Source organism: Chelonoidis abingdonii, chromosome 4 (assembly GCF_003597395.2).
Source record: "Chelonoidis abingdonii isolate Lonesome George chromosome 4, CheloAbing_2.0, whole genome shotgun sequence".
Lineage (NCBI taxonomy): Eukaryota > Metazoa > Chordata > Testudines > Testudinidae > Chelonoidis > Chelonoidis abingdonii.
In genome coordinates, this window is record NC_133772.1 from 149363080 (window position 1) to 149389487 (window position 26408).

General features: G+C 45.1%; 1 protein-coding gene across 4 annotated transcripts in view; it reads left to right on the top strand.

The window, feature by feature from the left end:
• Positions 1-26408, top strand: part of RTN1 (reticulon 1) — a 215328-nt gene that overhangs the window by 169805 nt on the left and 19115 nt on the right. Inside the window, exon 1 of one of the 4 annotated variants that reach the window (XM_032782378.2) lies at positions 17339-17657. The exons of the other annotated variants lie outside the window; for them this stretch is intronic. Within the exon in view, the coding sequence (XP_032638269.1) occupies positions 17597-17657 (61 nt within the window). The 5' untranslated portion in view covers positions 17339-17596. Of the gene's footprint in view, positions 1-17338; positions 17658-26408 lie in introns of those variants that run through there. 4 annotated transcript variants of the gene reach the window in all.

The following is a 26408-nucleotide window of genomic DNA, read 5'->3' on the forward strand; positions in this document are numbered from 1 at the left end:
TTTTTTAGTGTTTCTTTAAACAATCAAACACAGCAAGCAGCAAATATTTGGCCACACGCTTCTGAAACCCCAAACCATATTCAGGTTTTGGCCGACTAATTTCAGCTTTTCAATTAAAAAAAACACAACAAATTTTGAAGGAAAGCAGACATTGTCCGCAATTTTTTTCCGCTTTTTAAAAAACTCTAGTTTTCGATCCAAAAAAAGTTTTGACGGAAAATATTTCTCTAACCCTTTTAATGAGCTTTAGTGCCTTTTAGCACTAGCTGATGCTGAGAACCAGCGATACCTTGTAAAGAAGTTTTCTCAAAACTGGGTTTGTGCCGAGATGTGGAAGGTTTATTTTTCCCAGGGTCGCCCCTGGCGGGGAGCATGTAGGGCAATTTGCCCGAGCCCCACAGGGACCCCCCATGAGAATACAGTATTGTAATATTTTTTATGGAAGGGGCCCCCAAAATTGCTTTGCCCCAGGCCCCCTGAATCCTCTGGGCGGCCCTGCATTATCATGCCATAAGAGAGAGCATCTTAGCATATGGCTTGGTTCGAGTAAAACATTGAGATGAATTCATCACTGCACTAGGCAGAGGATTGGTTGTTGTTTATCTTTTAATAAAAATAATTTCCCTCCCTCCCCACTAATTCATGAAGGGCTTTTCAAACTCTGAAAAGTGCTACTGGTCCATTTGGGAGCTAGCACATATTAATAGTAATGACGTTATTTAAATAGAGAGGAATTTCTTTCTGCAGCAGAATCTCCCATTTTCTGAGGTAGCAAAAGCACTGCATAGTCCTTTTAAACATTTTTAACTAAATTCTTTCTTTGGCGCTGGTGAGACGTCACCTCAAGCTGTCTGACGGCTCTGCGTGATTCATGCGAATCCGAGACCTGCATTATTTACTCTGCTTTGGGGGAAAATGCAGAGGGGTTTCTGATACTTCAAACACACAATGAAATCATCACTTTTATTTTCTAGCTAATTGGGAGTCAAAAATAAGCCATGCCGGGCTGAGCTCTGCCTCTCACTATGCCAGGGCATTAGCTCTTCCCCTCTTATGCATTGGAGCAGGAGCCTGGGACAAGCTGTGTCTCAGGCATCCCCTGCAATGCTAGCATCCCTGAAGGTGTCATGTCTGGGTGGGAGCAGGGTGATCCCTTCTCCATTGCACCAGGATGGTTGCACCGTGAGGGGACCCTAGCTACACTTACCATATATATGCAGTGAGAGCTGCCACTCCTTGTGCTTCCCCAAGCCCTCTAAAGGAATAATACCTCCATGCACCACACCTTTCTGAGCCTCCTCTCTTCCCCAGCATTGCTTGGGCTCCCATGAGCCACAGCCGAGTCCAATATTTGCTTAATTCTGAGTCAACAGAAGACAGATTAATGCCGTTTAAGGCTGTATATGGTAAGGAGCAGAAATGCATAGTGCCATGTTCTATTTGTCACTTCACACTGGCTGCTAGAGCCCATGATCTAATGCAGCAGTTCTGATGTCTTCTTCAATCAATATGCCGAGATCACAAGCCCTCCAGATCCAGAGGGGCGTGACCACCTTCCCTTTCTATATAATGTGATAGCAGGAGGATCCGGAACTTTTTCCCATTGTACCATGGGGCCATAGTATGGAAAAGCTCAAGAACCATTGGTTCAGAGCCAGGCAAATAGCTCACACTAAGTAATTTATCTGATAGTTTTTCTCCTCTTCTTTTTCCATTCCTGACTGTCCACGAACAGATCATGGTTTTCTGAAATATATTTATAAACTAGAAATGAACTAAAAATAACGTTTATAAATCAATTCTTGGTCTTTAGCTTGGTTGCAAGGAATCTGAAATATGAGCTCTTTAGATTGGACACAAACACATAATAGCAAAACCAAGGGGGAGTCCTCGTGGCACCTTAGAGACTAACAAATTTATTTGGGCATAAGCTTTTGTGGGCTTAAACCCCCAGATGCATGGAGTGAAAAATACAGTAAGCAGTATATATATGAAAAGATGGGAGTTGCCTTACCAAGTTTGGGGTCACTGACTACCACTCTGAAACAGACCTGTAATAGTTTTTGGTCTCCTGGTTGCATGAGTGTAACTCTTAAAATCAGGTGTTTACATCATGCAATTACATGTGTAACCCTTCTGCCCCTCTGAGTTGGCAGCAACAAGGGCCAGGTTCAGTATCCAGGGGTTCCGTTTCAATAACACTATGCATAACTGGCTCAAGCCCCCACCCAGTGACCTGGGACACTTACATACCACACCCTCCTGGGCGCCTCTAGGAGGCAATACTTCCCCTCTCGCAAGCACGGAGTCTGAGTGTAGCGAAATCTTTTTAATAAAGGAAGGAATCAATGCGGCATCCCATTGGAGAAACACCACAAACAGAGTTATAACACAAACCATAACCACCCCCCCGTACATTTGGCAATGTCCTTTCCCCTTAGGGTCTTAAGTCCAATCACTCCAAAGTCCAACAACCCAAAAGTCTGGTCAATGCCACCCCAGAATTCAAGAGTCTATCTGTAGAGGTCCCTCCCCCCAGCCTGGGTGAAAGGGGCACCTTACGTGGTCCAGGGCCAACTGCCCTGCCTCTCCGTGGGTTCTGCTTCCGCCTTCTCCACGAACTGCTCCGCCTTACCAGCCGCTCCACTCTGCTCCTCCGGCCGTCCTCACAAACTGCTCCGCTCCACCAGCTGCCTCGTGAGCTGCTCCAGTTGTCCCTGCAAACTGCTCAGCTCCGCTCGCTCTGTGGGCTGCTCCACACGCCCCACAGCTACTCCGCTCTGCCAGCCGCTCGCTCCACCAGCTGTCCTGTGGTCCGCTCCAGCCATCCCCAAACTGCTCCACTCCGCCAGCTGCTCTGTTCCACAGTATAGCTTCAGGCTCCCCCACTAGTTAGCACAGTACTCAGTGCTCCAGCTCAGTAATTTCAGCTCTTTTGTGATTTCAGCTCTTAGTGATCTCAGCACATAGTAGGGGAGCCCCAGTGCTAGTGCACCATTAGCCCAAAGTGAGTTCAGCTCAGCAACCTGTATCTAGAGTCTTAAGGGAATAAAAAATCAACTCTGACATTCCACAGTGGAGAGAGGAGGGGGTGCAACTGGTGCTTCTAGCTCCACAAGGAGCCTGCACCACCGGCACAAATACCTGTCCCAACCTCTCTCCCTTCACTGGGTTTTGGAACCCATGTCCCTTGTCTAGCAAGTACCACCCAACTGAGGTTGAGTCATTTCTGTCACAAAGCAGTCCCACAGCTCGGCAGTCTGGGATGGGGTAGGCGTGCCTATGCAAATATTTGAGATTTCACATTCCGGACATTCTTTCCACACTTCCCATAATTCACCACCAGATGTCAGGGTACAGCTCATCCTGACTCTGCTTACACATGGGATGAGGAATTCAAAACTCGCTTTCCAGGAATATTTTGGAGTATTTGTTTATGACTGGCAGTTTCAGCAAACCACTGTTTGCTGGGATATTTTCAGAACATGAAACAGGGGGAGCAAATTTGTTTAAAAATTCCAATAAATACTTTTCAGTATTCATCCGGCTGTGGTTTTGTCAACTGCTAAGCATGCTGAAATGCTGGGTTCATTGTTTTGCTGGGTCACACATTTCTTTTTATTTCAGAAATAATTTAGTGGGAGTCCTATGAGAGCAAATGTGAACATGCATTCAGAATTAGGGGTTTGCTAAATGGCATTTTGTAGATTTATACTCCAACTGTGATTAAATTTCTATTCAGAGTCCAACAGTTTTCAATGTGTAAATTTTAAAAAGCTGTATGATTTTTTACATTTTTAAAAACCCTCCATATTAGTCAGCTTCTGCAAACACAAGCTCACTGTATCTAGGGAATTCTCAGGGGTAATGAGATGGCAAATGGAATGACTCAATCTGCCACTTTGCTTCATTTAGATACAGTGGCCAGGTCGAAATGTTATTTCGCTATCCCTATATGATATGTTATGATCCCATATTTCATCTGTTCACTTGCCTTCTTCAATGACTACTGCTCCTACTGTATCATCTACCAATCACTACTGAAGCTTACGTGGTTGAATATACCATGATGTGATAAAACTATTCCCTAGTTCAGTTTTGCTCAGTGTACATTCTCACTGCTTTTTAATTGGTTAACAATGTCTAAATAATTCCATTTAAATTTGTGTTCAGTTTATTCTGTACCTCATACACAGAACAGTGTACTGAATAGAATTCTTCTTCCTGAGGAGGTAGACTGACTGAGGTAAACTTCTCAGGCATCACTGAATTGAAATTTTCCTAGGGTGAAGGGTATTTTCTTCCTTTTGTATTCCAGTTATAAAAGCATTTGAGAAGGTGTGAATTGTCACATGGGTCAGACCGGTGCTCCATCTAGTTCAGTCGTCTTCCTCTGACAGTGGGCAACTACCAGCTGCTTCAGAGGAAGGTGCTAAAATCCCTAGTGAACAATTTGGAAATAACCTGCTCCTAAAGGAAGTTTCTTCCTAACCCCCATCTGTTAGTGGTTTTGTTGTGCCCTGGAGAATGAGGATTTATATGGCATCTAAAAATATATTTTACTCTATTTAATGTGACTGGATTTTTCCTTAATCATACTAAGCTTTTAGTCTTGATGACATCTTGTGGCAAGGAGTTTCATAGATTCATTAGGCATTGTGCAAAGAGCATTTCCTTGGATCAGTTTTAAATATGTTGCCTTTGAATTTAAATGAGTAGCCTTTTGTTTTTCTGTATGGCAGACGCTAAACTGGAGCATCTGATCCACTTCCTCTAAACCATTAATCGTGTACCTCCAGCCTCTTTTTCATTTCCTCTCTAATTAAACAGGTCCAATCTTTTCAGTCTCTCCACCTATGGAAGTCTTCCCATGCCTTTAATCATTGTTGTGTCCTGACACTACACCTCCTATTTCTGCTGTAGATTTTTACTTGTTACCTTTCCCCAGTACTGCAGATATCAATGATTTTTAGCCTCTGGAGTGCCTGAGTACCCCTCACTATTAAGCCACTGTTAAGTTCACCCATGTTCCAGACACACAGGCCAGCTTAGTCTTATCTTAAATGGACAGCTTATTAATAGACAGTGGTCTCTGTCAAAATGTCAAAGCAGTTAGCATTGCTTCAGTTTAAGGTTCCCTCAGCTGTAGGGTTACCATACATCTTGTTTTCCTGGAAATGATCTCTTCTTTGGTCCTCCAATCTCCATCCAGGAGGATTTTTGAAAAATGAACAAATGTCTGTGATTTTTCCTTTTTCCTTGCTCATTCTTTTTCCAATATTGATTCTGATAGAACTGCAATTCCCGGCATGCCCTAGAAGCAGCATGCACGTTTATTGGGTTGACACCTTTACTTCTGCACTGCTCTTCCTTCAGAGCTGGGCAGCCGGAAAGCAGTGGCTACCAGCTGGGCACCCCGCTCTGAAGGCAGTAAGGATGTAAGGATGACGTGGCATTGAAAATGATCCTGCTTGTACAGTGCAACTACAGGCACACATCTTGCTAAGACTTTCTTGGCTACCTGATGAGCAATCAATAACTGCTGAGAAAGATACGCTCTACAGAGAAATATGCATGGGCAGAACAGGAAGAAGCACAGTAGGAAAGGACTGACTGCATTTATGTTTCATTTACATTTTTTTAGGTCATTAAACTTGTTATTTATAAATGTTAAATATTCAAAGTAGAAACTGTACTCCCTCCTCCTCAAGATTTCCCTCCCCTTGGCAGTGTCCTCTATAAGGGAACTTGAAATATGGTAACCCTATACAAATGGCAACTACTCTAGGAAGCTTCTATGTATAATTGTTATCCCGTTTGGCCTGAGCAGTTAGCCAAGATTTAGGATCTTGAGGGTTGTTCCCATTAAGAGGACAATAGAGGATGGAGTTGTTTTTTACTTTGATGTAATCCTGTTTATTTACAAAGAGTGTATAAGGTCCTGTTCCCTGAAGACAGTAGGACTCAAACAGGAGGCAATTCCTTTGCTTATGATTCCAATCCTCATTCCAACCAGCACTCTGCCCAAAAAGTTTCCCCTCTTTGTTTTCTCACTGAACCACATTTCCAGTGGTTCTCTTGGTGTCTTCTTGGCTTTTTGCAGCTTCTCTCTGGTTGCATCTGGGTGCTTCTGCTTGTAGACACGCACAGCTCCATCCTCCACAAGGGTGCAAAACCCTTCCTCCACGTAGGTCAGGTCCTGACTGACCATGCATGCAGTCTCTGTTTTGGGTAGTGATTCCTGTTGTTTCAAACATCTTACTGCAAAAAAGAGTTGAACTGCCTCTTAATAGGGCTGTTGATTAATTGCAGTTAACTCACGTGATTAACTCAAAAAAATTAACTGTGATTAATCGCACTGTTAAACAATAGAACACCAATTGAAATTTATTAAATATTTTTGGATATTTTTCTACATTTTCAAGTACATTGATTTCTACTATAACAGAATACAAACTGTATAGTGCTCACTTTATATTATTTTTATTACAAATATTTGCACTGGAAAATGATAAACAAAAGAAATAGTATTTTTCAATTCACCTCATACAAGTACTGTAGTGCAATCTCTATCGTGAAAGTGTAACTTACAAATTTACAAACAGTGCCATGTGAACACCTGTTCTCAGTTTCAGGTGACATTGTAAACAAGAAGCAGGTAACATTATGTCTTGGAAATGTAACCAAACTTGTTTGTCTGAGCGATTGGCTGAAGTAGGACTGAGTGGACTTGTAGGCTCTAAAGTTTTACATTGTTTTATTTTTAATGCAATTTTTTTTGTACATAATTCAACATTTGTAAGTCAACTTTCATGATAAAGAGATTGCACTACAGTGCTTGTATTAAGTGAATTGAAATGTACTATTTCTTTGATTTTTACAGTGCAAATATTTATATTAAAAATAAATAGAAAGTAAGCATTGTACACTTTGTATTCTGTGTTGTAATTGAAATCAATATATTTGAAAATGTAGAAAAACATTCAAAAATATTTAAATAAATGGCATTCTATTATTGTTCAACAGTGCAATTAATCATGCGATTAATCACGCTTAATTTTTTTAATCACTTGACAGCCCTGCTTCTTGCCTTTATCCTGAATGAAGGATAGATGTGTCACACCTACCAGTTTCAAAGGAGTTGCACTCAACCTGCATCAGCACAATATAATGACCCTTACATAGAAAGAGTTATGGAAGTAGTACAGTATTTTCTCACTTATGCACCAGGAAACATGCATCCTTACCTTAGCCAGTAGTTCTGGACACAAAATTTAACTGAATGCTTTTTCAGGGCTAGATTCTGCTACCCTTATTCATAATTAGTAACAACTACTTCTCAAGTTGTCCCATTGTTTTCAATGCTATCTATCCACGGTACATATCTGGTCCCAGTTATAGCAGTATCACAAAAGATCTGTGAGATAGCGAAGTATTTTATCCCTATTTTACAGATGGGAAACTGAGACGCTTGTCCCAGGTCACTCAAAGTCTGTGACTGAGCAGGGAATTGAACCAGTCTCCCAAGTCATAGGCTACTGCCCTAACCTTCCTCTATGGGTTCAATAGGATACGCTAGTAATTGGGCTTACTGTATTCTCATGCAACTCTGACTTCCCTAACTACTATAGCTTTGTTTTCTATACTTTGTATGGTTTTGCTGACGTAATCTTAACCCTTTTACCTTCAGAATAGAAAGTCACATAATTTTTTCTCATATAATCAACTTTAAAAACTTCCAAATCTGCTACCCTCTTGTCACTGTATTACAAAGGAGGTGGTAATCTTGCTTTTATTCAAATACCCTGAGACTGAATCGATTTTCCAGTGGGAGATCCCTGGTTATCCCTCTCTACCATGAAGGTCTCTGTACTTGCAGCAAATTCTAGTGCCTCCCCTACTATCTGTTTGTTCTTTTCTCTCCTTCCTCATTTCAATTTGAATTTAGTGCCAGCTTTAGCACATGCATGCACGTGCCAAAAGCAACTTCAGTGCTGAGCTATGGAAGTCCCGAAGGGTCAATGTCAATGGTGTGGAAATTCAGTCTGTGTTTTGCTGAATCAGGATTGGAATCTGTTTTGCTTTGCTCACACTATTTCCTGGGTACACCTTCATCCCTGCCCTCCAACCTTAATGGCAGTGGCCCCTTGAACGGATACATCCCAGGTTATAGTGACTCAGTACTGCCTCTGGAGGAAGTACATGCCCTTGCTTTGTTTGTTCATGGTTGTTCTCCCAGGTACCATTACAAAGTAATACAAAAGTGTCCTCACTTTTTTTTTTTTTTACCAGGAAACACAATTCTGACCACTTTACAATCTTGGGCTATGGAAGATCATTTCCTGATCTAATCTTTGATTTTTAAGGTCAGGCCTAACGAAAGCCCTGGCTGGGGTGATTTAGTTGGGGATTGGTCTTGCTTTGAGCAGGGGGTTGGACTAGATGACCTCCTGAGGTCCCTTCCAACCCTGACATTCTATGATTCTATGATTTCTAATTCCCTCAGAGTCCATAACATCATCTAAGAATCAACCCGGTTATCTTCACTGTCCATAGCATCTCTCAGCCCAAAATGTTTGTATGATTTCTCTCTATATGCTCAACCTTATTCAGCCTAGACTGCCCCTCTCTAAGGGCACTTGTGTATGCTCTGTATTCTAGTATTTTCTGTCCTTTGTTGTCAATGTTTACTCATAGCTGTGTCATTGTAATAATACTCATCCTTCTCTCTGTTTCCAGGAGATGCATTATCTTAGGATATAGATAGACACCTTCCCTCATCACTAATCTGAAAGCTCGGCCAAATAATTTTCCATATTAGCAGCCAAAAGATAGGCTTCCCTATTTCTGAGATGCAACCTGCTGTGACTTCCCTGCTACCCCAAGCTGCATGAGAACAAACCAGAGTGCATGATTGCTCATACCCATTCTTTCCCTTTGTGATTCATAGAGAGAGAATTTTCTGTCTCCAAATGTCTCGCTCCCAAGAGGCCAATGATTGGCACAAAAGGCATTTTACTGCTATTTAAATTCAGTTTAATATGAGTATTGTGTTGCCATTTGCCTGAAATATCTGAAACTGCTATGGCACTTTTGGCAATTGTCTACCTACATTCCAACATTCTACCTCCAACATTCTACCATTAATGAATTTATCCTCATATCATCCCTGTGAAGTAGGGGGATATTCTTATACGGACATGGCGGTAACTTGACACAGAAAGATTAAGGCTGAGTGTTTCAAAGGAGATGGGTGCCCCAATCCCCTTGAATTTCAGTAGGAGGTTAGCACCTAATTTCCAGAGGTACCTTTGAAAATGCCAGCCCTCATAACTTGCCCAAAGTCACAGAGCTGGAAAATGACACCTGATCTCCTGATTCCCAGTCCAGTGCCTTAACCACAAGCCCATCCGTCTAATTTCTCTGTCCTGCCATAAACAAGCACAGTGCGCCTTGTACTTGTGCACTCTTTAACTAGACTCAGTTACAGTTCTGTTTCTGCACATGATGGTCAAACTACCCTTACTCTTTATATCAGAATAGATACTAGCACTAGGAGCTTTAAAATTTGGGCTTCATCCAATAGAGGCATAGAGAGGTGCAGTTGGAGAGGCAGTTGCTCCACTCTCCATTCTGTAAGGCTGGATGTGGAGCTATGTGACACTGACTTGCTGTACTCCTGCTCTTCGAAAGAGCACCATTTTCTCTGAACGCATGGCTTCTTGGATGAGTGCAGTGTCACAGCTACACTTGATCTGCCCCTTCAGCTCCTCTTCATTTGACTCCTGGCTCCCTTGGGCGAGGAAGTGCAGAGAGAGATGTCAGCTTACGTGCTGATCCCATGTGGCACATCCTCCATGCTCAGTAGTTGCTGACTAAGCACCAGCTGAGCATGAGTGGTGGGGAAAGAGCTGACTCCTTGACCCCCAGAGCTCTGGTTGGCTAGAAGACTGGGAAGAAATCCGACCCATGACTTGCTTGCCTCCCCTTGGAAGAGGGGGATGCCATTCCACAGAGGGAGCTCAAGCTAGCCTGGGGACAGGGAATTTGTTCAGGCTACCTGGTTGCCTCTGGCCCCGTTGGGTGGGAGAAGAGCACATGCTGATGGAAGGAGCAGGCCCAAATGCAGCCTGGACCCAGGGCTGGGAGAGCGGCCCAGAAAGCAGGCCAGCCACACTTCTGCAGCAGTGGTCCAGACCCTGCAGAGAAAGGTACATCCGAAGGTGAACATATTTTCAGAATCAACAACAGAGACATTCTTGAAGCAATGAAATCCTCAGGTGCTCTGCAGTCTGGTTCCATTCTCCGGTCTGCTCAGCCTGGCTTGGGCAATCTCCAGCAGGAGCAGCAGAGCAGATCAAAGAGAGGCTGAGCTCTGTCAGTTCCCCACTCCCCAGACTCCTTGGAAAGGAGGGGTAGAAAAGCCACCTGTTACCCACCCCCTTGCTCTCCAGTCCTCACTCCACCCAAGGGGCTAATGCAGAGTAGTTTTCCCTGACTAGACTGGACCATCAGTTCACTGGACTTCTATTACGATGCTATTGCCTGACACTTTATGGCAAGCTTTGGCCTTGAACAATGGTTCGTGAACCATACTTGCTATGTGAGGAGTGAAACAGAGGTGTGCAAACCATCTTATACCAGCAAGGCAGCTTGTCTCAAACAAGCCTCTTGTCACTGCAAACAACCCAAACACTTTGACTGGTGATATGAAAATCACAGACATTCCAGGCCTCCCAAAGGAAGTTCCTGGGAGACTGAGGCATCACTTGAAAACTGAGATCTGTGGTTTCTTTAGCCGTAGCCATACAGCTACAGATATGAACTTGACCAGTAAGCCCAAAGCACCTTTTTAATGGGTTTATGGGCTAAAACCCTGAAAAATAAGATACATAGCTTGGGACAGAGCCAGGGGAAAGGTGACTTTGTTCAGCCAAGACTCTGGACCATTGTGGAAGCTGAAATGGAGCCTGGTGTAAGTTAGAGTGGCCCCAGGGGCTACTATAACTTATGGCCATTTTCCTGGGCTGACTATGACTTGCTCTGCAGCCCGGAAAATCTGTAGTGCTGATTAATACAATGAATACACCCCTAGCCCTGTACCCAGCTGTGATGTTATTGATATAATCCAGGACCATATAGAATATGATTGCAACCAAGGTCCTGTAGTGGCACCAAATCTTATGTAAAGAGGGTCATATAAGGTGTCTAAGACCTATGCATCCGAAGAAGTGAGCTGTAGCCCATGAAAGCTTATGCTGAAATAAATGTGTTGGTCTCTAAGGTGCCACAAGTACTTCTGTTCTTTTTGCGGATACAGACTAACACAGCTGCTACTCTGAAACCTTTGCTACAAACTGAAGCTCTAAACAAAGGACAGAATGACCCATCCCAGTGGGGCATGTACTCCAGAGACTTGATTTGAACCTGCAGTTTACTCCATCACTGCTACAAGCCTGAACTAAGAACTTTGCCATCACTGTATGTAATTGATTCCATTTAACCAATTCTAGCTCTCATCTATATCTTTTTCCTTTAATGAATAAACCGTTAGATTTTAGATTCTAAAGGACTGGCAACAGCATGATTTGTGGGTAAGATCTGATTTGTATATTGACCTGGGTCTGGGGCTTGATTCTTTGGGATCAAGAGAACTGTTTTCTTTTATTGGGGTGTTGGTTTTCATAACCATTCATCCCCAGTATGAGTGGCACTGGTGGTGATACTGGGAGACTGGAGTGTCTAAGGAAATTGCTTGTGACTTGTGGTTAGCCAGTGGGGTGAAACCAAAGTCCTCTTTGTCTGGCTGGTTTGGTTTGCCTTAAAGGTGGAAAAACCCCAGCCTTGGGCTGTAACTGCCCTGTTTAAGCAATTAGTCCTGAATTGGCACGCTCAGTTGGGTCCCACCAGAACCACATCGTCACACCAGCATGGTCCCTATGCCAGCATTTCCCCAGCATGTAGCAGCCGGAGTAGGGCCAGAGTGCAGTCCAGGGGTTTTCATGGAAATATTGGCAGACTCATAACTAAACTGTATGTCTATTGGATGCCCTTTGTCTGTAACAGGGATCAGCAACTTTTGGCATGCAGCCCACCAGGCTAAGCACCCTAGCGGTCCGGGCTGGTTTGTTTAGCTGCCATGTCCACAGGTTTGGCCGATCGTGGCTCCCACTGGCCGCAGTTCACCACTCCAGGCCAATGGCAGCCAGCACATCCTTTGACCCACACTGCTTCCCACAGCCCCCATTGGCCTGGAGTGGTGAACTATGGCCAGTGGAAGCTACAATCGGCCAAACCTGTGGACGCAGTAGGTAAACAAACTGGTCCAGCCCACCAGGGTGCTTACCCTGGCAGGCCACAGGCCAAATGTTGTCGATCCCTGGTCTATAATATCCTTCAAACATTTCACAAATCTCTTTAGTGTTGGGATATTTTTACATAACTTCTGAAAATGTATCACAGCCATTTCTGCTGCTAGTTCTGAAAACAGTAAGCTATGGCTTTGTCCTTAATGTGACCCACTATGCCTTGAGCTTGAGAGACCAAGTCAGATTTGAAAACATCTAACTATGTGAAAACTCCTTCAAAAGCATTGAACTCCAAGCTGAGCTGAAGACAGTTTTAGCCTGATCTTTGAATTCCTGTGCATTAAGAGTGTAAGACAGTGGTTCTCTAACTTTTGTATTGGTGAGCCCTTTCACACAGCAAACCTATGAGTGTGACACTTCCCCCTTATAAATTAAAAACACTTTTTTTATATTTTACACTCTTATAAATGCTGGAGCCAAAGTGGAGTTTGGGGGTGGAGGCTGACAGCTCGTGACCCTCCTCCCCATGTAATAACCTTGCAACCCCCTAAGGGGTCATGACCCCCAGTTTGAGAACCCCTGTGTAAGACCTTAAATGTTGTTTAAATATAGTTTGTCACATTCCCACCTCCTTCCAATGGTAGCACTAAAAGTAAAAAATGAATGGCATGAGTGCATGAGATTTAACATGCTAGATTGTAACAGAGCCGTTGTGGTTTGTCTCGTAAATTCAGTAAAGACAAATGCAGTGTACTTCATTTAGGAAGGAAAAATCAAATGCACATCTACCAAATGGGAAAGAACTGGCTAGGCGGTTGTACTGCTGAAAAAGATGTGGGAGTTGTAGTGCATCACAAACTGAATATGAGTCAACATTATGATGCAGATGTGAAAAGGGCAAATATTCTGGGGTGTATGAACAGGAATATCGTATGTAAGATGCGGGAGGTAATTGTGCAGCTCTATTTGGCACTGATGAGGCCTCAGCTGGAGTACTGTGTCCAATTCTGGGCACCGCACTTTTGGAAAGGTGTGAAGAAATTGGAGAGAGTATGGAGGAGAGCAACAAAAATGATAAAAGATTTGGAAAACCTGACCTAAAATGAAAGGATAAAACAACCAGGCATGTTTAATCTGGAGAAAAGAAGATTGAGGGGGGACATAAGTCTAAAGACTGTTAGCAAGAGGATGGAGATTAGTTGTTCTCCATGTCCACTGAAGGGAGGACAAGAAGAAATGAGTTTAATCTGCAATAAGGGAGATTTAGGTTAGATATTAGAAAAAACTTCCGAACGATAAGGATAGTTAAACTCTGCAATAGGCTTCCACGGGAGGCTATGGAATCCCCATCAAGGACAAACACCTGTCAGGGATGATCCAGGTTTACTTGGTCATGCCCCCAGCTGGGGGCTGGACTAGATGACCTCTCAAAGTCCCTGCTGGTGACGTTATTTCATGTATTCCTTAGTCTTCACTTCCCCCTTGCCTTACATCAGCTTCTCCACTAGTTCATCTCTCTCATTTCCACAATGACTCCTGCATGAGAGGGATCAGGTCTGCCTTTCTGGCCTTTGAAAATTATTTAAAAACCTGAACAATGAGGTCATCAGGCCTTTGGCTATAGTAGCACTAGCAGATTTTACGGTGTAAAGATCAACGTGTTATATTAAGATTCTCCCCAGATATTGGCTTTGACTGTGGGAGAAGTTGTCCAAGAGGAAGATAAGTGACCTGCTACCAGGGCCGGCTCTAGCCGTTTCGCCACCCCAAGCACGGAGACACGCCGCGGGGAGAGCTCTGCCGCTCGCCGGTCCCGCAGCTCCGGTGGACTCTCCACAGGGACGCCTGCGGGAGGTCCACCGGAGCCGCCTGCCGCCCCCCCGGCAACCGGCAGAGCGCCCCCCGCGGCATGCTGCCCAAGCACACGCTTGGCACGCTGGGGCCTGGAGCCGGCCCTGCCTGCTACTGCCAGCTGCAAAGGACCTCTGTTAGCTTAAGCGCTAGAGGCCTGTTTCTCTGAAGCAGTCCAGTCCCAGCTCCCTATGGCTGGATGTGTGACGTACATAGCCGTGTCTGCAGCACAAGGATTTTTTGAAATACATTGGTTTCAGTGGGAGTTCAATATATTGAGGATGAAAACTGGAGAATTTAGCCCTTGATATTTATGTGGCTGTTACACTGAGACTGAGTTTAATGTACAATTAGAATGTATCAATAACATTATTTAATGTGATGGCATGGTCTAGAAAAGTGGTCCCCAAGCTTTTTACCTCATGCCCCTCCTTACTGCTGTCCACGTCCCCCCTCTAGGGTGACCAGGTATCCATTTTTTGACCAGAACACCTGGTCGCAAAGGTATACAGTGCTGTGGCACTAAGGCAGATTAGCCCCTACCTGTCCTGGCTGGCACCGTGCTGCGTCACGGAAGCAGCCAGCTGGTCCAGGTCCTAGGCAGGGAGGCCATGAGGCTCTGCATGCTGCCCCGACTCTGAGCACCGGCTCCGCACTCCTATTGGTCAGCAACCAGTCAATGGGAGCTGTGGGGAACAGTGCCTGCGGGTGAGAGCAGCACGCAGAGCCGCCTGCTGCGTCTCTGCCTAGGACCTGGACCAGCTGGGCTGCTTCCAGGGCGCAGCGAGGTGCCAGCCAGGACAGGTAGGGACTAGCCTGCCTTAGAACCACAGCACCACCAACTAGGAGCCGCCTGAGGTAAGCCCACACCCCAACCCTGAGCCCCAGCCACCTGCTCCAGCCCTAAGCCCCCACCAAACCTGAGCATCCTCCTGCACCCCAAATCCCTCATCCCTGGCCACCTCAGATCCCTCACACTCTCCTGCACCCCAACCCCCTGCCTCAACCCGCAGCCCCCTCCCACACTCCAAATCCCTCGGCCCCAGCCTGAGGCCCCCTCTTGCATCCCAAACCCTTCATTCCCAGCCCCATCCTGGAGATCTCACCCCCTCCTGCACCCCAACTCCCTGCCCCAGCTCAGTGAAAGTGAGTGAAGGCGGGGGAGAGTGAGCCACCAATGAAGGGGGAATGTAGTGAGCAGGGTGTGGCCTCGGGGAAGGGGCAGGGCCTCAGGGGAATGAGTGGCATGTCAGTGAAGGGGTGGGGCTAGGGTGTTCGTTTTTGTGCGACTAGAAAGTCGGCAACCCCATTCCCTTGCTCTGCTCCCCCTGGGAGCCACAGCCGGGGCCTTGGTTGGAACTGGGTGCCACAGCTGGGAGGGGGGCTATTGTTGGGGCCGGGGACCAAGGCTGGGACCAGGGTTGGGGCCTGGGCAGGAGCCGAGGCCAGAGCTGGGGGCGGGGCTAGGGCCAGAGGTAGAGCCGGGGCTGGGGCAAGGCCAGAGCAGAGCTGGGCAGAGCGGGGCAGAGTGGCATTCTCTCCCCGCCCCCCATGTGGCCTGGCCTGGGCCCGGAACCCAACATGCCTTTCCAAACACTCCTCCACGCCCTCCTAAGAAGGCGCATCCCACAGTTGCTATAAAAAAAATGGGCTATACCTGGAACCAATGGCCCAGGATAGAGGCGAATGGCCCAGGATAGAGGACTCTGGAGATCTGTGGTTGGCGGCCCATACCCTGATTGGGGTGATGGGCATGAGTGAGTGAGTGACAGGTTGGGGACCATTGATCTAGAAGAATAAATATCAGTATGGGAGCTGGGCACTCTTAAGGGCTAATCCCAGTGCTGACAATGACTTGTATGGTAGGTTTCCATGTCTGTTTTCCCACCAGTGAAATGGGGATAATAATACATATTAGGGGGTGTTTGGGGATTGATTAATATATGCGCTGTGCTTTGAAAAGGCCAAACACTGTAAATTCTAAGTCTGCTTATTGCCGGTGCTGTTCAGCTCTAGGATGCTAGATTAATTAACCCTCAGCATGTCTCTGCAAGGCACATGGGGAAGCACCATCCTTCACTTTACTGCTGGGGAAACTGAGGCAAAGAAGTTAAGTGGCATGGCTAAGGGGAAATCAGTGTCTGAGCTGGGATTAGAAATCAAGAATTCATGGCTTCTATGCTTTCAGGGGCGGCTCTAGGAATTTTGCAGCCCCAAGCTTGGCAGGCAGGCTGTCTTCCGCGACTTGCCTGCAGATGGTCCGCTGGTCCCGCAGTTTCGGCAGACCTCCCGCAGGCGTGGGAGGTCCGCCGAAGCCGCGGGACCAGCGGACCCTCCACAGGCAAACCGCAGAGGCAGCCGGCCTGCCGCCCTCGCTGGGCCGGCAGAGTGTCCCCCCGCGGCTTGCTGCCCCAAGCACGCGCTTGGCTTGCTGGGGCCTAGAGCCACCCCTGCATGCTTTATGCTAAGAGCTTTTCCTCTTTAAATGTAAAGATGCTCCTACTTCATGTACATCATGTGGAGTCACCTTTAATATAGCGTTTGTTTAAGAACTGTCTAGTGTATCTCCCTAGGAACATAGCCCCATGTTTCTGCTGGCTCCTAACCCCCTCTCTCCAAAGACCCATTGCATACACATTCCCCTATCTGCGCTTGCTTTTTTGCGTGATGCACAGACTGAGGGGCTTGGGCATGGTAACTGGAATTCAGTCTCTGCTCATTTGTGCTCTGTCCTATACCCAGACTCGGAAAGCTGTAAATATCTGGGGAGTTTATTTACTTTGTCATTGCCTTGTGTCTCTGGACTATTTGCCCAAATCTCAGTTCACAGATAATTTAAAAAAATAAAAATAAACGGAGACTGGGCTGCATTTCGGGAGCTGGCTTCTGCCCTGCGCTGCAGCCAGGCCTTCTCTGGCCCTGCACAGATGTGACAGGGAGCAGGACTAATGCAGACGGATGGGTGTAAATGAGGGGGGATTTGGCCCTCCACCAAACTGAAGAAAACAGTGGATTTCTTAATGTTCTCCAGAAATTTCTGGAACATTAATAGTCACAGGGAGAGTAAATACATAGGAAGCTGAGCCCCACCCACCCCACCCAACCCAATTTGTTTTTGTTTCTGTGCTGTCAGGTTGAGTTAACCATTTCGATGGCTTAACCGGGCTAAGCCGCCAAGCGAATGCTTTTGATTTGATAGGCAACTGCATCCCGTTTTCAAAGGAGCCTGCTCCCTAGGGCAACCATATCACAGTGCTGATTTGCTGCAGTGAAGACCGCAGCGTGTACAATATGCCCTCCCCCCTCTCCCTGTTCTGCTTACAGCATCGGTCTGTAGTCAGTGCAAGGAAGCAGCCGTGATACCCACTAACCTATTCATGCTTTGGAATGCCTCAGTGAGAATCCAGGAAAGGAGCCGCGATTCCTAACCCCTCAAGATGCAAGCTAGTGCCGATTCTACCAAGATGGACTGTCTGTGGAGCAACTGGAAATGTCAGGGTATTATATCTATTCTAGTGTTGCATGCCTAGAAAGACTGCATGTGAGAGAAGGCAAAGGCAGCATCCATCCATTTTGCATTGTTCACCTGTGGGCCTTTGCATGCTTTTTATTTCCCCAGAAGATTATCTTTGAAGTAATTTTAAAAAACATCTCTAATTATACTCTATGAATTTCTTTTATTTCTCCAGTCCTCGGCTGTTACGTCTTAAAAACATATAATGCAGGACGTTTTCCTCGCACGCTGCAGCTCCTGTCAATCCCATCCATCACTGATTATGTAGCTCTTTTCCTCATCCTTGGAGATCATTATCAGTCTGTGCCCAGCATGATTTCATATGCCGTGGTGCTTTTAGAAGAGGGCAGTAATTGTGAATTTGTGTCTGTTTAGGCTCCTGAGGTTTACTGACAGTCCTATTTTGAAGCTTCAGTGCATCCTTTTGGATGGGACACACCCATTGTGAGATCTGTGTCCACTGTCAACACAAAGAAAATGTAGCCCCAGCAATAACTGTAACAATACTGAGAATACGGTGGCACTGCTACACATTTGTCAGTTTGCTGTATGGTAGCCTTTAAAATTATTCCGTGATTATTTTTTCTAGCGCACCCCTAAACCACCTGCTGTAAAATATTGCGCTGTTTTGATCATCAGTTGTGTAACTGACAAGGACAATAGAGGCGACATTCTGTTATAACAAATTTATTTTTTGAGACAGTCCATGTTAGCACTGGGTGTGGCTGGCTACCTTCCAGCTCGCCTGACAGCTTTTCAGCCATTTTTATTCAGCTTCACACTTAATAGCAAGCATCTATCCTTTGTTTTGTTAAAAGACTGTCTATGTGACACTGCTTGGGGAGCAGATTACAGAAAATTAGATGGAAAGATGGATCCAGTCTTGTAATCTTATGTGTGTGTGTGGCAGGCTTTGTTTTATTGTATTAATTCTATAATAATCTTTATGACAGCAAGGTACATTTTTTTTACTTTGAACATATTGTGTACATTATTAATGATCTCTGGTGGGTCCCTAAACGTGAATTACACTCTTTAACAGCATCTGCTTAAAGGGCCCGTGCTTCTTTTCGGATGTAATTTCTCCTCCTCAAAAGAATATAAACCTTGGTAATTGTAAGGTGATCTGGAAAGCCTTCTGAATGTGTTTGGGGAGCAGGGAAGGTTAATTGGATCCAGCCGATTGCTGTTCCTGATATATTTTAAACCTTGTTTCTGCACATAATCATCACCACATTCAGAGGGATTTATCCTAAAGTCAGGCAGCTACAACGTAAACAGATGCACCTGCTAATAAAAGCCCCCAGCAGATCACAGCTTCCGTTGTGTTAATAAAGAACCATTTTCAACCATCTACATGTGAAAGGTTCACCACCAAGATTTATTATAATAACATGAATTCTGTATACTAAATTCCATGAGTTACTTTAAAAAAAAAGATTAGATATTCAAGTGCTGCCTATTCTTGTGGAAAAGAGAAAATTGCTGAGTCAAGTTAAGCTCATCTTGACTTAAAGCCAGATTGGATTTTTTGTCCATCTTTACCAAAAACAAAAAATATATACATAAAGTACAAAATATAGGGGCACAGGGTATGCTATCTTTGCTTGACAAATTATTAATAGTATTATTGTGCCATCTCTCTTTTTGCAGTCTCCCCTTTGAACGCAGTAGGCAATTGTGCTTAAAATGGAATGACACAATATGGCCCACATTGGTGAGAAAGAATCTAGTTGGAATGAATGATTACTATCCTTTACTTATCATTTCCTTTCCCTTGATGTAGCTTTTTATGCATGGGGAATGAGGGTGCAGGGACTTTTGTGATGAAAACAGGGAAGATGCTCAAATAGCCATAGGATATTGCCTATGTCTGTAACATTCTACTGATAAAACCCAAATGCATGCAGCTGCAGAACTGTAACCCCCTCAAAAATAGCCACAAGAAGAATAAACATTGGGGGGTTTATATGGTCAACAACAGACTGTGTTGACACTCTCTCTCTCCCTCCTCCAAATATCTATTTTCTGAAAAAATGAAGTTGTACAAATTTTCCACCTTCGTTAATTACTGCTTCATGTCAGGTAACTTTTTTCCTTTCATAGAGCTGTCTATGTACATAACAGACAGAGATAAAAACCATTGCAAATACTACAGTGAGTCTTGATTGAAGTTATGGAAAATCTGAGTGGTGGTTAGCACAACTTTTAATTTACTAGAAACCCAGGTATGCAATTAACTAAAATTAAGGACGAGGCAATGTAATATCAGTACCATTTTGGGGTGGGTTAGTGAAAAGCTAGATGGTGTTTATTCTGAAAAGCAGCTGATAAAGTAGTTGGTGCTTTGGTTTTGCTCATCTTAACATGCTTTTTGTAAATATTCTTTGTGGTAATGGAAATACATTCAATATTGGTATGTAATATTCAAACATATTGCAGTGTATTTTTATTCCTCTATCCTGGAAGTATGACATGATTGTATCAATCACAGGTGGTGATAGAATCCTAAGGGAGAACCAAAGTCATTCTCCCATGCTGGACATATGTCCCATTTCAAATATTATCATTGCAGAGTAAGGTGAATTACACCAGAGTGTTACTTTGTTTGCATCTTTCACAGTTAGAAGATGATGTATCAGAAATAGACTGGGGATGAGCTATCCAGTATATATGTTGGTGCAGAGGTACATATACCACTGAGTATGCCAGCCACTGCGGGCCTCCATACACTGACAGTCAGAAGAGCTGACTGCAGAAGGTAGTACTTCAGAAATGATGTCACAACACCAGGCAGTCACGTTGTGCACTGCTCTGAGGTCATTCTCAAAGTATGACTGTTGGAAGCTGTGTTTCTGAGAGTGGCTTAAAAACATAAGATGGCAGCATCTATTGCTTCAGATATATGTGCTGCTAAACTAGGCACCCTGACCTATGAAGATGTGGCATGATCCTCTAAGACAGTGGTTCTCAACCTTTCAGGAGTGTGATGGGGTTGGGACTCACCACCGCGGCACCTCCCGATGGTTACCTCCGGGAATTAGCTCAGTTCACGGGGAGCGCCCTCTGCTTGTGGTGTCCCGTCTGTCATCTGTTCCTTACTGCTGTCTGGACCCACGTTGCTCCCCGCTCGGCAGCGTCCTCTTCAGGCCATTGCCCTCCGAGAGTGCCCACTGCTCCAGTCTCACCTCATTCCAGGGGTTCTGGTGTTATCAGCAGTCCTTCTCTGCACCCCAGCCACCATGGTCAACCACACCCCAAAGTCTAACCCCTAGTGTCAGGGGACTGGTGCAGTCCACTCTCACCACATCCACTGGTTGGGTGTTTGTGCGTTTGTGCAGGGGGAAGGGAGAGACCAAGGCCCACCCTCTACACTGGGTCCCGACCCAGGGACCCTTTGGTGGCAGCCTTCCTACCAGGGCTGGCGCAACCCATTAGGCGATAGGGTGCTGACATTGGGGGAGTGGCAACTGCGGCAGCCAAACATCCGGCCACCACAGTCGTCGGCGGTATTTAGGGGCGGGACCTTCCACCGCCTCTGTTGGTGGCACCATTTTGGGGCGGGACTTTCTGCCGCCTAGGGTGCCAAAAAGACTGCCGGTGCTCCTGCTTCCTACCCTCCTTCCCTCTCCTTGTGCGCCTCTCTCCCTGGGCCGCTTCCCCTTTGGCCCCTTTGTACAGGCTAGGCCCTTCTTCCCTCAGGGCCTGCAGCCTGGCAGGTAGTGGGCTGGAGTTCTCTTCTACTCTCTGAAGCCTGCCTAGCACTGCGCTGTCCCTGGTGCTGGTCTCCTCATTCAGGAGACAGCCCTCACCCTCTGAAGGTCTGGGAGAGACTCCCTGCTGCTCTTCTGGGCAGCCTTTATATAGGACCAAGCTGAGCCCTGATTGGCTGGCTCCAATCTCAGCCCTCATTGGTTCTCAGTAAGCCCTTTCCTGATTGGCTGCTGGCCTGTGCAACCACTCTGGCCTATTCTAGCCCCCTCTCCCATAGGGGTGGGGCCACCGCCACACCTCAAGGAGTCTGATTTGTGTTGTGTATCCCCAAGTTTCACCTCACTTGCTTACAAAATTAGACCAAAATACAAAACTGTCACAGCACACTATTACTGAAAAATTGCTTTCTCGTTTTAATTTTAGTTTGTACTGATTTTGCTAGTGCTTTTCTGTGGCCTGTTGTAAAACTAAGCAAAGATCTAGATGAGCTGATGTACCCCCTGGAAGACTGGGGGTACACATACTCCTAGTTGAGAAACACTGCTCTCGGATACCCTGTGATCAATACTTATGGTAGGTATCAGTTCTGTTAGAAAAGACCCCCAGACGCCTTGCATTGCACAGCTAATTATTTGCAATACCCTAGCCAGGTGGTCGCCTCTGCTTTCATTTCCCCTTCTACAATCCAATTTTTAGATATCCAGGAGTGATATGTTTCTGTCTGCTTCTCTGTTGACCTACAAGTCTCAATTTAAAAAAAAAATGTGAAAGATTCCAAGTAAAGAACCTGTGGGTTCTTAAACAAATGCCACTGAATACTAACTATAACATTCATCTTTGTAGGACCTGATGCCAAGGTGAATAAAGAATGCGGGTTTCTTTGAAGTCCATCTTACTTAGCTTCATTGAAACAATGTTATGAACAGGGCTTGTACTGGCACCTGTTTTCTGAGTATTCTTACTTGTTCAATTAAAGTAGGAGCTGGCTTTAAAATGGGACTGAAAAGCTAGACCAAGCATTTCTCCATGGCTTTGTTCTCCGTTTTCAGTACTGATAGCAGTGTTCAATGGTAATAATATTCATGAATGTATTTAAAGTGTAATCTTGTTAGCAGCTTTGAAACCATTCTAATTAGCCACCTTGCCATAAAATATTAATTTTGGCCAATTGTTACTTCTGATGCTTTCCACATTTTCAGAGGTGGATGGTTTCAACAGACATTATGGATTAGATCCTCATCTGGTGCAACCTGGTGTGGCTCCAAATGAGCCAAGCTAGTTTACACTAGCTGAGGATCTGTCCATGAGGATTTGTTGAATGTCTTGTGTTGAACCTTGATAGACATACATGCTTGGAGCCAGGTTGTCAGCTGATGCATATTGGCTTAGATGCCAAGAGTTCTGTGGAGCTACAATGACTCTGACCCACTGAGAATCTAGCCCCTCTTTCTCTTTCAGAGGGTTTCCCGTAAAGACTGAACAAATGTGGTCAAGTTGTAGTTCAAGGGAAGAACAGTCTTCCAATTTCAGGTGTTCTTTTTTTGCAGAAATTATAAGGCCAAGCTTACCAAAATCAGTATTAAGGATGTATTTAGTCCCTAACCTGGGCTGATGCGTTTTGAGGGTTAGCACAAAATAAAGGTTGTTCATGAAGTTTGAGAAGTTTGCGTGTTAAGCAAACTGAAACAAACAAACCCTGATATTCCATTAATATGCAAACAGATTAAGTGCCAGACTTGCAACCTTGCCTGTAACATTGCACCTGCAAATTGGGTGATTAGATGCACAGTGGCCTGATTTGTGTGCATAAATGTTGTTATATGAGCAAAGTTTGTGAATGTATTATTTTAGTGTCCGATTTGAAAATTATACCCAGGTTCACCACAGACTTCTATTGGGATCAGATGCAAATTCAGAAAAGGGGTTTTAGCTATTCGATAATCCAGGTTTTATTTAAAATCTGGTCACTATTATTACCTCTTCTCAATTTGTTTCCCCCTTCCACATGATGTGTGCCCTGTCACCTGTTCACAAAATCCATCTCATTGGCATTCTCAAGAGTTACGCTGACAACCCCATCCCTGGTCCAAACTCTCATCCTGTCTGTCCTGATATCCTAGGAGCTATTCCTCTCCTCTTCACTGTGGTGTTCCTGCAAGCTGCCTTTGTATGTCATTCTGAATAATGGGACCAGTCAAAAAATCTGAAACCTCTTCCATGCACAATTTCAAGAAAAAGTTCATTTTCTTTCAAAAATGTGTGCTGAAATTTGTAATTTTCTTATTGAAATAAGTGCAAATTTTCCATTTGCATTTAAGCAAAGTGAAAATCTGGGGTCTTTTTCCCCCACCTTTCTCTTCCTTTTTTCCTCCCATTGGAGAACTGGGGGGAGGAAAAAAAGAGGAAAGAGAAGGAAAAAACAAACCACTTTCACTTTGATTCTAATCAAACCCAACTTTTTCATTCCAACGAAGCGTCGAGACAGAACGTATCACTCAAAAAATCATTTTGTATCATCAAAACCCTTTTCAGTGAAAAAAATCTCAACCAGCTCCAGTGACTAGACATAACCTCATATAAGCAGCCACACTCTGGCCGTCTCATGGCTTGTGTTATCCAAGTAGTCCATGTGCTAGTCTTGCACAGACTTCAGCAGCACTGTACTGGAAGGGGAGGAGCAGCACTTTGTGGCTTACTGGGCTGGTCAGGTTTAGCAGCCCATGCTAGGAACATTACTTAGGTGTGGGCAGCTTTATTTGGGAACAGGAAAGGTGCACATGAGCAAACCTTCCAAGATTAAAGGCCAGACTGTGCCAGGACCCCCCCTGCGCATATTTGCAGTGGGGGGAGGACACAGAGTGACTGCCACTACATGCATCCAACGAAGTGGATATTCACCCACGAAAGCTCATGCTCCAATACGTCTGTTTGTTTATAAGGTGCCACAGGACTCTTTCCTGCCCTATTTTGTGCCCCTTGCCTCAGCAGGGTCCAGGCATGATTGTAGCCCCTTCTTGCAGGCCACACCAACCTCTGTGCATCACTAGCTAGTAGAACTAGTCAAGTGGGGAGGAGGGAGCTCACTGCACCACCCTAAGGGATAGTTCAGCAGGCACACTCCCACTGTGCCCCTGGTAGCTCTAGAAGGGGTGCACAGGTGTAGGTGGGTGGGGCTTCCCCATTCCTTTGGGGGTGCTGTGCTCCAGGAGTGTTAGGAGGGACTACAGAGTCCCTCCCTGAAGTGATGCCTCTCCACTCCTCTCGCAAGGCAGGGCTGACCCTGTCGGGCACAACTGAGCCCTAAGCTGTTGGTTTCATTGAGAAGAATGGGACGAGCCTGCACAAACCTTTCAGGGGAGAGCTCTGTGTGTGCAAGGGAGCGCAGGAGGATGGGAATCAGAATGAGGGGTGAGCAAACTAGTTTACATAGTTCGCACCTTTGACCAGACCAAACCCTGACCGTGAAGTTTGGAAAAGCTCGTCTAACCATCTTTCTTGTCTATCTCAAATGTTGCCTTTGTCTGCTCTTGATTTCAGTCAGCACCAGAAGCATTAACAATGAAATGCCATGAGAGAGACTTTTCTTATGGTATTTCTGACCTGACCATTACCACGGAGTACTGGAAAAAGAGGCAGTAGAGTCTAGCAGTTAGAGCTTCAGCCTGGGAGTCAGGATTCCTGGTTTGAATTCACATAGTTACCTCTGGCTCCATTGAGGATCTCGGCTGAGTCACTTACATTCTCTGACCCTCAGTTTGCCTAGCTTTAAAATGGTAAAAATTGAACCCACCTTGTAGGAGTGTTGCTGGAATTAGTTAGTAGTTGGAAGTAACTGAGCACCATGGATGAAAAGCACTAATCTGCTGGGCAGGTGTTGACTATTGTTAAAATGTCTTGTTTAAAAGTCTCTTCTCGTGAGATTTGCAAACTGATTTCAAGACAAAGATTCAAGTGAGGTTTTGGATAATAAGCAGCTAAATTCTCAGGACCAAATTCTGCCCACTGATGTGCAGTGCGGATCCCCCAGATTTCAGCAAAAACTGCATGTGCACATCTGAGGCTGGAACTTGTTCATCTGATGCTTAACTGAACTTCTATACCTTTTGCGACATTCACATGTCATTCATCAAAACCAAGCACTCACCAACTGGAAGAGCCTCAGGTAAGGGACCAGAGTGCAGGAGATGCAATCTCTGAGCATGGCTCAAGATCTCAGTCTGACTTTTAGAAAAGCAGGCAAGGTACATATTGCTGTGTAGAGTAGGTCTAATTACTGTTGCACATTTTGAGGGCATGCAGAATTTTTGCAAGAGACACAGCAGTGGTGGGGTTTTTTTTAGCTGAGAGCAGGATCAACTTGCTATGCTAAGATCCAGGAGATAGAACAAAGAACAGGCAATGGTTCTGAGTGGAGAGGAAAGAGGATACCTGCAGCTTAAGTCTCACCAAAGAAACCCAGCTTAAAACTATCTTCAGAAAACTCTCTCCACAGCAGACCTTGCAGAGTATCTCAGTTGATCGTGGATTCTCATTGACATGAGGCAACCTCCAAAGCGCCCAGACCTATTTATGGTCTGGAGTGAAACCAATCATAGAACACCTGTACTCCTGGAGCACAGTTCTTTTGTAATCTTCCTAAAGAATCTTCTCCTATTTCCCTTTTTGAATGATCAAATTCTTTGATTAAGAAATTGACAATAAAACCAAGCATGTCAACTGCTGTGATGAAAGCGTCTGACGAAGTGGGTATTCACCCACGAAAGCTCACACTCCAAAACGTCTGTTAGTCTGTAAGGTGCCACAGGATTCTCTGCTGCTTTTACGGATCCAGACTAACACGGCTACCCCTCTGATACTAAAAACAAGGACAATCATAACGCTCCAGATGTCCTTCAGCACCTCCTGTACTCAAAATGAGGAATCACCACTAACAGCTATTTTTTTGGAGTCCCAAAATGCCAAGCTATAGGCTCAATCCTTCAGTCCATGCTCAAGCAAAATTCCCATCAATCCAATGGGAC